This window comes from Octopus bimaculoides, chromosome 3 (assembly GCF_001194135.2).
Source record: "Octopus bimaculoides isolate UCB-OBI-ISO-001 chromosome 3, ASM119413v2, whole genome shotgun sequence".
Taxonomy (NCBI): domain Eukaryota; kingdom Metazoa; phylum Mollusca; class Cephalopoda; order Octopoda; family Octopodidae; genus Octopus; species Octopus bimaculoides.
In genome coordinates, this window is record NC_068983.1 from 122,204,027 (window position 1) to 122,218,305 (window position 14,279).

General features: G+C 36.9%; 1 protein-coding gene across 1 annotated transcript in view; it reads left to right on the forward strand.

Moving 5' to 3' along the window:
* Positions 1-14,279, forward strand: part of LOC106870147 (serine/threonine-protein kinase 3) — a 37,103-nt gene that overhangs the window by 6,943 nt on the left and 15,881 nt on the right. Inside the window, exons 2-5 of the mRNA XM_014916148.2 lie at positions 8,606-8,647; positions 12,314-12,391; positions 12,919-13,099; positions 13,925-13,987. Of these exons, the coding sequence (XP_014771634.1) occupies positions 8,606-8,647; positions 12,314-12,391; positions 12,919-13,099; positions 13,925-13,987 (364 nt within the window). The remainder of the gene's footprint in view (positions 1-8,605; positions 8,648-12,313; positions 12,392-12,918; positions 13,100-13,924; positions 13,988-14,279) is intronic.

The window sequence follows — 14,279 nt, forward strand, 5'->3', positions numbered from 1 at the left end:
TATATATATATATATATATATATATATATATATATATATATATATGTATATATATATATATGTATATATATATATATGTATATATATGTATATTCATTTTCATACTTTATCTAGTTTCAACTCATGAGCTGTGGCCATGCTGGGACACCGCCATTTGGTGTTGCAACATAATTTTACTTCATGAATGCTTTTCAGGAATTGATATTTGGTGCATGAGACAGTTTGATGCAGCTGCCCTCATCTGCCCCTCCTGCCATGAATTTGGTTCATCTGGGACACTTGACAGGAAGAGGTCCAGCTTTATTTTGAAGATACCTACATCCACCCTCAAGTCCTTCGGAAGGATATTGAAGAGTTGTGGACCTCTGAAGCCCAGGCTATTGCAGTATCTTGTCCTACATCTTGATGGCAAATTTGGAGTCCTTGGCACTATGAAGTGGTGCCCAGTTCTTTTTTTTTGTGTAATTGTTGATGCCAAAGTCTGGGACAAGTCCTTCGAGGATCTTCCAGATGAATATTATGGCATATCTTTCTCGCCTACACTCTAAGGAATAGAGTCTTAATCTCTTGAGTCTTTCCCAATAGCTTATATGCTGCATAGAGGCTATCTTCTTCATGTGGCTTCGTTGGATTGCTTCAAGTCCTGAGATTAATTTGACACTGGTTGGTGACCATAACTGAGAACAATAGTCAAAGTGGCTTAGGACAAGTGTCCTACAGAGGACTGTCATCGTTTCCTGATCTCTTGTTCTAAGAACCCATCCAGTCAGTCGCCTGCATTTCATTGCCAATGTAGTGTCATGTAAATGCCCAGGTCTCGCACTGACTGTGCCTCTGGGATGGCAATCCCTCCATGTCCAATGTATTTAATGGGTATTGCATTTAGTTTTGCATGCTGATAGCATAAGGCTTGAAACTTTGCAGCATTAAACTGCATGCTATTCTATTCAGCCCACTCGTATATTTCGTCCAGCTCACATTGCAGGTGCATAGTGTCTTCATGGTTCTGTATTACCTGTGAGACTTTTGTATCATCTGCATAACTTGTGATCGTGGCTCTCTGTGTGGCTGAGGGTATGTCTGAGAGGGCCATTATGAACAATAGTGGTCCCAAAACGGTGCCTTGCGGAACACCGCTCACTATTTGCGTGTCATTGGAGGTGGCCCCATTGGCTACTACCACCTGACTTCTATCCTTCAGAAAGTCATGAAGCCATTCTCCCAATTTTCCAACTATGCCGAGATCACACAGTTTGTGACATATCATTCCATGATCGACTTTATCAAAGGCCTTTGCAAAGTGGGTGTCAGGTAGCAAGTCATTTTCTTCAAGGAAGGCAATTAGTTTTCTTCTGACTATTTGTTCCATGACTTTGCTGATGTGCGAGGTCAGAGAGATAGGTCAGTAGTTCTTGGCCTCCGCTCTGCTACCTCCTTTATGAATAGGGCATATTTTACCCTCCTTCAGTTTTCTTGGGAGTTTGTCAGATGCAAGGAAGCTCTGAAAGAGGGACTGCAGTGGTCTTGCTAGGACTCGCTTACATACTTTTAGAAGGATTGCTTGGAATTCATCAGGGCTAGTAGCTGAGTTTGGGTTCATTTCATCTATAGCCCTTATTACATTGTCTTCCTTTATATCGATGTAATAAATCATCATTGCCTCTGTTTTTTTTTTCGTTTGCTCTCCATTTTTTTTCCTTTTTATTTTTTTTCCTCTCAATCTTTTCTTTTGAACAGTTCAGGCCCAGAACGTCAAAGACTTTTCTCTTCCTCCTGAACATCAAACTAATATATTTGCTTGTTGTTCCCTCACCTGTCTTCGTCTTTTGTTTTCTGTAAATTTGAACTGTGTGTGTGTGTCTCCCACTTAAACACTTTCTGGACCTTTGACCCAATCCCCAATCTGACACCTCCACACTTCTTTGTCTGGCTGAACTTGTTCTCTCCTTCAACTGCTTCTTGTTTGCAAGGAATTTTTACCAATAGATCTTGGGAGTGGCCATGGGAACGAGAACGGGCCCCCATTATGCGAACCTGTTTGTTGGCTAAATTGAGGCCCAAATATTCTCACGATTCACTGGTCCCCCTCCTTGGCTATATGGTTGTTATATTGATGACTGTATTGGTGCGACTTCACTCTCCTATGAATAACTGGACTCTTTCCTCTCTTTTGTCCAATCCTTCCATCCTGCCCTCGAATTCTGCACTATTTCCAATACTTCTGTCACATTTCTCGACATTTCTGTCAACATACACCACTCCACTCTCACTACCCCCATCCACTACAAGCACACTGACTCACACTCCTACCTTAACTTCTTTTCCTCCCACCCTACCCACACCAAGCTCACCATCCCCTACTTCCAATTCCTCCGTCTGCGCAGGCTCTGCAGTGACAACCATGACTTTGAGACTCAGTCTCAACTTGCGGCTCGCCACTTCATCCTTCATGGATATCCCCTCACCTCTATCTACACAGCCGTTGCCAGGGCTGTTCCATGGACTGTGCCTCTGCTCTCTCTCCCTGCACCTGCACTGCCATTACCTATCTCCTGTTTCCCCTCACCTACTACCCCTCCAACATACCATTCTCTGAGCCTTCTGGTGACTCTAATCATGATGTTGACTGGATGTTTGATTTTTATCACTCTCGGTACATGTCCTCTGATTGCACTGTTCTCAGATTGACACCCAAACACTCTGAAATATTCATACTGGAGCTTCCGGCGGAAATGCCAAATAGTACAGCCCTCTATCCAAACCACCTAGTAGCCTTCTCTGCAGATTCAGTAATGGAATTAATTTATGGCCTTCATTTTTGCTGCACCAGTAAGTAAGCTCAGTCAGACCTGTGCAGAGTGAATACTGCATGGAACCTTCGCCAAGTATTTCAGTTGCCCTGCATTGTGCCTGCTAGCCACGGTTTCTATATCCCTTATCAGTTCCTGGTATTTGGCAGGCCTTCTCTCATTAGCCTCCTCTATGTGTTCTTCCAATGGAATAGCTAGTTTCCACATGATAACTTACTTGGTAGAGTTTGAGAAGATTGCTATTTAGGTAGAGTGACATATGATGTGTTCTGGAAACTTTGTTTTGTGAGATCCATTCTTAGCTGCCAGTCTGGGGCAGTGGAAAGTGGGCATGAGCATTGATGTTTCAGTGCACTGGGCTTCTCTCCATCTTTGAGAAAAGTGATAGTCTTCATCCTTGATTGGGGTTTGCTGAATTCAGTGACTGTTATTATCACCTTCTCAATCACCTTGAGTGTTTGACTATGTTGTTAATGATAGTGGTCATCACCTAAGGTTACTAAGGAGATGTCAAAGGGATCCTCTTTCAGTGCACAAAGGACAGGAGGGTACTTTTGCTCCACATGTGAAAGCTTGAATGTGTTAAAGTGCTGGAGATAGCCTAGATCAGAAATCTGATGTGCTGGATGTCAGCCTTCCATAGATTTATCAAGTTATGTTCCACTGCTGTATGTTGAGCCACCACATTCCTTGTTGGTTGAGTCCCACCATCCTGCTTGCCTATGCAAACTTCTTGGAGATTTTGTTGCTCTTTTCCTTTGGGGTGAACAATCTGGTAGATTGGAAAGTAGCTCCAGCCTGAGTGCTCTATTGTCACAGTTCCAACAAGATCTCTCTGCCTCATTCCTTCTCCTTCTCCAGTGCAAATTTCAATGCCAGTTCCTGCTACTTTGGTGTCTCTGTAATCTCTGTTCTTCATGACTTTTCTTATTTCCTCTGAGAGGTGTTGAAGAGTAATCATAAGGTGTTAGTTGATCCAAATCCTGCTGATCTTCTTTAGGGTTTTCACAGTTGACATCCTGACATTATATAATTACAGGGGCCTCAAACCCCTGGATAGGATGGCATGCTATTATACCCAAGTTTTGAAGCAACTGGGTAATCCAAATTTGTCACTCTTCTTAAGCCAGTTCTCAAGGTCTTTGCTGGTTCTCTATCCATCGGGCTGCTGTATAAGAGTTTCTCCAAGCTGTTGACTGATTGTTCTGTCAGTGTTGAAAACTTTCCCATCACTTCCCTTTTTTCAGTACAATAGATTTTGACTCTCATGGGTTGAAATTCATTGTTGCTCATGGAATGAGCTTCTTGAATTTCTGAAAGATCTATCTGCCACTAGCATCTGTTGATAATTGTTACAGTCAGGCCATCCATGATTGTGGCTGATGCATGCTGGATTTTTGTTTGGAGTCCTTTGCACTTTATCTCTGCTGGCTTGACACCATGTTCATGGCAAAGGCAAAAAGGATTACTGAAATGATACCACCAGTTATAATATCTCTTTCCAACCTGTGCCACTCTGATACTATGGATCCTGAAATGATCTCATCTGGAAATTGTGAAAGTAATCCTGAATGAAGTTGATCTTTCTGGGGACAAGTCTTTAAGGAACCATCTCTACTAGCTTATGTGGCATAAACCTGTAGGCATTTGTGAGATCCAACCACAGTATCACCTGATCTCCTTTTCTTTTCTTTCTTTCTTTTAAGATCTGTGTGACTGCCTGTGTATATCCTAGAGTTTGTGAAATTATTTTCAAGGACAGCTTACACAAAATCACATGGACCTGAAAGAGTACCATTTTCAAGGCAAAAGTCATTTAGTAGTTTGATTTCGAATGCACCTTGGCTTTGTTCGACTGAAATGTTATCATTTCTTATTCTTACATCAAGAAGGTAATTAGCAAACTGTCTTTCATCAGAAGTACCTTCTGTAAGAATTCTTTGGTTATCAGCTCTTAGTGTTTCCCAAAGAAACAGCCTCTTTAGTGTTGCATTAGCAATTTACAATCTTACACTATGATGTATAGCTTGAAAAAAGTGTTTCCAATCACCAAACAGTAATACAATGAGTTCACTGAAAAATCTTTTAATCTTGCACATTTAGCAAGCACCTATCAAGGCACTTGAGGATATGTTTACACCCCATAGTGGCCTCATCAATAACTGGAGGTCTGCCTGTTGCATAAATTTTATGTGGCATCTTTCTTTGTAAGATAGCATGTCAGTTCTGAAATCACATCATGATGATCTTAGAATGAAGAGTAAAGCAACTGCAATGTTTTCTTAAACCTGAGGTAATCAAGTTTGATGTTAATTACATATATTTTCCCTGTGCCTCCACTTGCATTCAAGCATAGAACTTTTTCTTCTTTATCATTTATGAACCTAGTAACTTCGTTAAAACCTAATCTTTATTCACTATTCAAAGTTGGCAGAAGTTCTTACAGTTCTTGTCTATTGAAAATTGTTTCTTCTTTAAGTACACTTGGAATATTAGCTACTTCAACTATACTTGTCTCTGGTAAAGGAATACCATAGTAGTTGTAGATCTGCAAGCTGTCATTGTCAAGCCTTTTCTGGATTTTCATGAGAACAGTGTTCAGATGGGGATGACTTGCTCATGATTCTGGTGCATGGTATCTACAGCAAGTTGGCGGGCTCTGAGGAGGCTAGGGATAAATGAGTGGCTGGTGAAAGCTGTACAGGCCATGTACAAAGATGCTGTTAGTAAGGTGAGAGTTAACAAGTACAGTGAAGAATTTGGTGTACAGGTAGAGGTTCATCAAGGCTCAGGCCTTTGTCCCTTCCTTTTCATCATTGTTCTCCAGGCCATAACAGTGTAATTCAAGATGTGCAGCCCCTGGGAACTACTATATGCTGATCATGTTGCCCTCATAGCAGATTCCATGTTAGAGCTAGAAGAGAAATTCCAGGTGTGGAAGCAAAACCTGGAATTTAAGGGCCTTAAGATTAATTTAGCAAAGGTTCTAGTAAACAAAAAAACTGTTTGATTTGTAGGAAAGGTGTAGGCAGGAACTCCATACAATGTACCCAGTGTAAGCTATGGACACACAAGAGGTGCAGTGTATTAATAGGGAGGTTATCAGAGAAGATGCCAAAGCAGTCAAGGAGCCTGGGCAGATCTTCAGCTGGCCAGCTCCTGTAAAACTGTCTAACCCATGCCAACATGGAAAATGGTTGTTAAATGATGTTGATGATGATATGCAGAAAAGTATTGAGTAATCATTCAATTTAATGTTTCACTGTGTTTATACTTAAAAATAACTATCAATACAATAGTTCCCTTTCCTAACATTAAAGACAAAATAAAAAAGACCCATTTTTTTATGAAGTATGTACTTATACCATTGGAGAAAAATTACCTGAAGTTACTACTGCAAAAAGCTGAAAGTTTCAAAAAATAAAAACTGAGGTGGAATATTTACCAGTGCAAAAATGATAAAAATATTATAAACACCTACAGATTCAAGATGGTCAATAGTCTACCACCCAATTCTCTCCCACAGTGTAAAGAGCGTCGTCTTTAACAAGCAATTGACTATTTTGCAGAATGAACTCAAGCAGAAAATTAACTATATTTACTGTCAGTGAAAAGTTATTTGTAAAGTTGAATAAAATAAGTAACCTCTAATAGATAAGTCAATCTTATTACCATCTCTTCCTTCTTAACTTGATCTCCGGACACTTACAAAAGAAACAAAGCATGTGACTTTAAATTAGCATGGGTTTAAAGAACTCTGCAACAGTCCTTGACGTTTTTGGAACTACACACCAAGTTTTCTTTTGTCCCTTTGATTAGGGTAGTACATGCACTGAGGAAAAGTGTTGTGCCTCTAAGCTGCAGGAAGGAGCTGAGATACGATATAGAAAACCTAGAAGAGCATCAAAACTGGAGAAAATCATGCGATAATAATAATCCTTTCTACTATATGCATAATGCCTGAAATATTTTGGGAAGGGATGAGTTGAGTACATTGATTCCAGTGCTTGACTAGTACTTATTTTATTGACTCTGAAAGGACGAGAGGCAAAGTCAACCTTGGTGTAATTTGAACTCAGAATGTAAAGAACAGGAAGAAATGTTACTAAGCATTCTGACCATTGCAGTAATAATTCTACCAGTTCATCATTTGATGATGATAATAATAATAATCCTTTCTACTAAAGGCACGAGGCCTAAAATTCTGGGGGTGGGGATAGTCAATTACATCGACCCCAGTACTGAACTGGTACTTATTTTATTGACCCTGAAAAGATGAAAGGCAAAGTTGACCTCAGTGGAATTTTTACTCAGAACATAACAACAGATGAAATATCACTAAGCATTTTGCCCAGCATGCTATCAATTCTATCAGCTTGCTGCCTTACGTAATAATAATAATAATAATAATAATAACCAGGCTTACCATCTCTACAGGAGGTGCAAAAAATCGTGCTAACTGGAACGACTCATGTACTAAGAAGAGCATTATCGCTGTGAAAACAACATCCATTCATGATTTTTTTTTTCTTAAATACATGTTTTACCTATGAATTTGCGTGTGTAAATTGGGAATGCATACAACGTTTCTCTGCCCTAGGTGTACGGAAAACACTCGGCGAGAAATGGGAAAAAATTTGAATAAAGAAGAAAAAAAAAAACATAATAATAATAATAATAATAAAATAATGGTTTCAAATTTTTCCACAAGTGCAGCAATTTTGGGGGGGAGGGGAATGCTACTAAGCATTTTGCCTGGCATGCTAATGATTCAGTAATAATGATAATAATAATAATAATAATAATAATGGAAAAAAAAAAGGCATTATTTTGCAAATTATAGTATGGTTTACAATGCGTTGCTTACCCATGCATTTTAATTGAACTGAATTAATTTTTTTTTATAAGTATCATCATTACAGGTATTTATACTCCTGGTGAAATTAAGAAATCAAGCCGTAAATAAATGAAATCCTCCAATCCATCACTGTACACACATGCATGCACATGTGCACGTGCGCACACACACACACTCACACAAAGAATCGTATACCTATGTATGTATGTATGTATTTATTTATGTATGCACACGTATCTATGTGCATAGGTACGCCATGATCTATACACATGCAGATAAGGGTCGATTCATATGAAAACGAAAGTGAACATGATAATATGACAACTTGCTTATCGGGAAATTTGTAAGTTCGATTAAAAAAAGTTCTTTTTTTTTTTAAGTATCATCATTATAGATATTTATACTCCAGTGAAATTAAGAAATCAAATTGTAAATAAACCCAACCCACGAATCCATCACTGCACACACACACACACACACACACACACACACACACACACACACACACACACCTGCATATCTATGTATGTTTTTATTTATGTATGTATGCACACATGTCTACGTGTGTAGGTGCATCATGATCTATACACACTTATCAGGAAATTTGTAAGTTTGATTTAAAAAAAATTTTTTTTAAAGATAATCAAACCAAATGCTCATCATTTTGAGCCACTCACTCAATGAGTATTTCTACCAAGTGTCGTGAAAATCTGTTCAGCCGTTTTCTAGTAATTCTGCAAACACAGACAAACAGACAAAGATGAGTGATTATAATACCCTGCTTTTGCTTACGCGTGCAGGATAATAATAATAATTGAACATCTATTTCCTTACTAACTTCAACTTTATATTATGATATTAATATCATTATGTGTGTGTTTCTGCATTAAATAAATCTATTGCTTGTAAAAAAAAAACCTTTTATTTTCTTTTTCAGAGACAACAAAATAGACAACTGTAATGAGGAACACAAATTCAGGTTGGTTTTATACATGCACATGTATGTTTGTATGTATATATATATTATACATATATATATGTACATACATATATACACACACACACACACACACATATATATATATATACATATATATACATATATATATACATACATATATACATACATATATGTATATACATACATATATGTATATATATATATATATATATATATATATATATAAATACTGACGCGACTCTATCTTTGTATCTTTCTCCCCCTTGTTCTTCCTTCTGTTGTTCTTTGCCTCTCCCCTTCACTACTATATCTCTCTCTTCCTCCCTGTCTCTCGTTGCTCACCTATATTCTTCTTCCTCCCCTTTTTCTCTCTCTCTACCACTCTTTCTTCTTATCCCTCGCTGGTCACATGTGTCCAGCTACTGCTTCCTTTCTTATCTTGGCTACTGCCAAGCTCGCACAAACTTTCTTCTCTCTTCCTAAGTTCATCACATCACAGCGTTCAGTATACATATATTTTTTTCATGTCTGGCCTTATAGCCCTTCTTGTTTATTTTCACCGTTTCGTTTTTTCTTGTTGTGTTTTCTGTTCGCCACTATATTCCTCCGCGTTACAAATTTTATTTGTTTCCGCGGGAAGAGCCATTCTAACAATGCGTCCTTCCCTAACTCTTCGAAACGCTTAGTTTTAGAATTGTGGCAGCTGATGAAGGAAATGTTCTCTATGTGGCCTGTGTGTTTTCTGTGCTCTGTTTATGTTCTGTTTCTCATTTTGTCCACGTTTTCTTATGATGTCCTGAACCCAGATATGCATGTATATATACATGTAGACGTAGGTATGTACATACATGTACGTACATATGCATATACTCACATATTATTTGTATTATACATATGTATACATATACACACACACACATATATATACATGCAGTCCATGCTGTAAAGTAGTTAGTGATGATAGGAGGTGTTCTCAGTTAATAAATCTATGTTAAGAATGATAATCACAAATACAAAGAAAAACCTTAAAAGTATGTACAAGACTTAACCTGTTAATACTGTGCACAGTAGTGGCGATGTGGGAGCATCTCACTGTGTGAAAACCCCTCAACCATCATTCAGCAAGTGCACATATTCTTTTCCTTTTAGATGCACAACATTCTCCAACACTTTGAATCTTTCCTCCTCTGTCTTTAATGACTACCAGTATGGCTTCTACAAAAAATCTACTGAACTACCCACTAGTGGGCTCTCACCCTATAGAAATTTGGTGAAAGCAGTATTGTCAGTCCCAATATCAACAAAACTTCCAACTGTGTTTGGCATGAGAATTTTTTGTCTAAACTGCCTGCCTATGAATGAACTCCATTCCTTTCACACCTCTTGAATTAGCAGCTTCATATCAAATTATGCTGCGGTGTGTGCTGGTGAAGTCCTTTCTGTTCCACACTCTATCATCTCTGTGTACTCCAGAATTTAAATCTTCTTGCTATACTCTTCTCTTTATCAGTGACTTGTGTCAACAATGTCAACTCTTACTCTAATTATACCATCCCTCATCTTTTTCTAACCTTCTCCACCCCAGTGTTATCCAACTCTAATCAAGACATTTAACACCAAATGTACACTGATAACATGAACAGAGATCTTAAAACATTCTCAATGGATTTATACTAGTTGTGTCATACCAAGAAATTGTTATACACTTTCTCCTCATAAAGTTGAGTAGCATGCAACTACAAACCTTGTGACCACTCCAAATGTTAGGCCTTATTTGGGAGCTCTCACGACAAATACACAATCTTAACATAGAAATGTATCTCAGACTGGCTCCTTTTTTTGAGGCCAGAAAATACTTTAATTACTGACTTTTTACCATGTTCAGGATGTAGAGTATTACTTCCATATCAGGAAGGGGATGTTGTTACACATGCACAGACAGTTTAAACCTCATCTACAGAAAGACCATTTGACCAGTTGGCATAAAGTCACTCATAGAGACCCTCCAGCTTCTAACTCATTAGTATACTTTTTCCCTTCTCTGCCTTTTCTACTATTACTACCATGGACTCTGCTCCTTGGAGCTGATTGGTCTCATGTCACTTCCACTCAGGCACTTTCCAACTCATTCAGCTCTCCTTTTCTCATCAACTATTTTGTGTCTTTCACCTTGGCCCTGCACAAATTGCTATGCTCAGTCCTTCCTTTCCAGAATTTCTTCTCTCTGGAATTCCCTCCCTGCTCATGTCTTACAAAATGTTTAAACAGAATGGCACCTCACTGATTCTGGTGGATATGGCCATGAGCACTGTCACTTCTAGACCGAGCAAGTATATCTGATAAAATGGCAATTTCTGTCTTTCACCATCTTATTGGCTAAACCAGCAAACCAATCTTCATGAAAAGTATATCTGATATATAAATGGCAATTTCTGTCTTTCTGTCTGTTACCGTCTTATTGCCTAAACCAGTAAACCAATGAAGAATAAATTGAATTTAGAATAACAAATTTCTATACAACATATTTTGCTTTATTCTTCCATTACGTAAGGAAAACTTTTATTCTCAGGCAACGCCTGTTGGCTCTGCTAGTGTCCTATAACTGTTTGTCTCTCTACTTTTGTAGGGTCTTCCCTGTTGCTGTCACATATTGTGAGATTTTAGAATTACATCAAAATTTTCAAATTTACTATATTGAAATAATTTTCTATGTTAATCCGACTTTGTTATTTACTTGTTCCAGAAAAATTGCAGAAAAATGTTACTGAGGTTTAAAGTTTAATCAATTTTACCTAATCAGAAAACAGGATTTAGAAGCTGGCATTTTCTGCATGATAGTTGTCTATCACAAAATGAAAGCAAAATCATTAGGAGGAGGAATCTTTATTAAACAAACGAAAGCAAAGCATTTTAACAATCAAAGTTGTAAGAACTTCTGAAGTTTTAATAAGTTCTAATGAATAAAGTCATGTGAAACGGTTGAACAGACATGTAAATAATTTAAAAAGGAAAAAAATCTTCAGCGAAGTATTTTTGTGAAAAATTGCACAAATCTGTCCTGATGAAGAAGCCTATCTGTTGAGGAAGGTATGATCTGACATGGAATAAACAAAAATTTATATAAGACTTACTATTGTAAAAATTGCCCGGCAACGATGGGCTATTCAATTAGTATTAGAATAAAACAGGGCTAACTTGGACCTAAACAACAACTAATGATATTGTAAATTTCTTTCCTTGACTTAAAAATTGCAGATGTAGGCCATGATATAAACATGCTTTTTCCTTCAGTTTTATTCTCATCATCATCGTTGTTTAAAGTCCACTTTCCATGCTAGCATGGTTTGGACGATTTGACTGAGGACTGGTGAAACCAGATGGCTACAGTAGGCTCCAACATGATGAAAATATGATAAACATTATCTCTTCATTTTATGAAGAAGAAAAAACAATAGAAAGCCAAAGACATTATGCTTCTTTGCAAAGGCAAATAATATAGTGAAATAAGCTCCAATAATAAATATTTTTACACTAGTTATATAAATTTTATTTCTAATTTTAAGTTTCAATTGTGATGAAAGCACGTACATATCAATTTACTTTCTTTTAAATACTTATTGTTAGTTAATTATTTTATCATTTCACATATTGTTGGATATTTATAATTTTTTTATTTGTCTTCAGTGAGCTCAAATTGAGTGATGAATGTTTAGCACGCCAGCCTGATGAAGTGTTTGATATTATTTGTAAAATTGGACGAGGGTAAGTACCAGCTACAGATTTTTTCCTCTCTGTTCATTGTTATATGGTCAATTCAAAGCTAATATCTTTAATAATTTCTTATGCCATTTAACATGTTACATTAAAAAAAAGTGTCCATCTTGCAAAAATGTTATCACCCCCACCCCACCCCACCATTTCATTATAAATGTACATGACTTTCTCTCTAGGTAGTCGTACTCCTGTTCTGTGTGTAGAGGTTTCTCCTCTCTGAATCCATATTTTTGAGTGTGTGCCTGCCAGCTTACTGTATAAGTGTATATATGTACTTATGTGAACCTCATTGTAATCATTGATATAATTATAACATGGCAGTTGGTGGCAGGTGGCCAACCAACCAACTGACCGACGGATGGATGGAGGGCGTGAGCAAGTGAGCAAGAATAACAAGCTTATTGAAAAATATTGACAATTTTTGTCTGTTTTACATTGTGTTTTATTTGATATTATCAAAGATGTATATAAACATTTTGACAAATGAAAGTTGCAAAAATATGTATTTTGTGCAGGTCCTATGGCAGTGTGTACAAGGCTTTACACAAGGAATCTGGGTCTGTATTGGCCATTAAAAAAGTACCTGTGGACACAGACCTTCAAGAAATTATAAAAGAGATATCCATAATGCAACAGTGTGATAGTCAATTCATAGTGAAGTATTATGGCAGCTACTTTAAGAACACAGATCTTCTGGTTTGTATTTCTCTTTATTTTTTAAGAGAAAAGAAGCTTTACCAGAGCCATTTTTCTTTCATTATTTTCTTTTTGAACTGTTAGAAAAATAAAAGATATCATTGCAGAAGAATCGCTGAAAAATGATATATTGGATCTTTTGATGAACAAGACTTTGGATTGTATTTTTTTAAATTTTAATTTTAAAAAAGATAAATTTTTTTTCTGTGCTTTAGCATATTTTTGTATTGATCTATTTAACTGAAATTAGCTGCTAAACAAAAGATGATTTGACAGACATTGAAATAGTAATAATTGTGGAAGCACTCATGGATAGAAATTATTTGAGCTTAGAGGTTCTCAAATTGATGAGTATTTCTACTCTTTTTTTATAGTAGTGAAAGAATTCTTAGCAGAAGAAAGAAGATCCAGAGTAAATTCAAAACAACAAGGTTGTCTATGTTATGTCATGTGGTTCTTGTATATTGCAGTTAGATGAAGCAGAAATTGGTGCAACTGCTTCTTAGGTGGAGCCATGACAAAGAAAGTGAAGAACTTTGTGCTTACAGTTAAACTTATTAAACACAGGGCTTCCTAAGGCCACTGCCCATTTCTTCAGTGAGCAGATAAATCACTCATTTTATAGAAGGTTAGGAACTTTCTCAGAATTCCTGATTACTATTTTTCTGCCAATATATTCATGATACAAAAGTGAACTATGCAGAGATATTTACTTGTAAGGTATCTAGATATTCTCCTTATTTCAGTATCAGTTTGATTGGCTTAATGAAATATATGAATATTTTACTTAAGCAAAATAGTATTTAAATGCATTATTTTTTGCAGATTGTCATGGAGTATTGTGGTGCTGGTTCTGTTTCTGACATAATGCGGTTACGGAACAAAACTGTAAGTGTTTTACTTTATCTCATATGGAGATTTCTTATCATAATTTCATAATTGTAAATAAGTGGTGGTGCATTATCTGTTATGTAATTTAGAGTGGTTTATATGTGTGCATATATATATATATATATATATATATATATATATTTCTTTTTTTTTTCTTTTTTTTATTTATGTGTTTCAGCCAAGTGGCTGCGGCCATGCTGGTGCACCACCGTGATTTTCACGTTCCTTGCATGGCTCTTCTCCCCCACCTGACATGGTCCAATCAAGAGTTTTGATGGCACATCTGGTG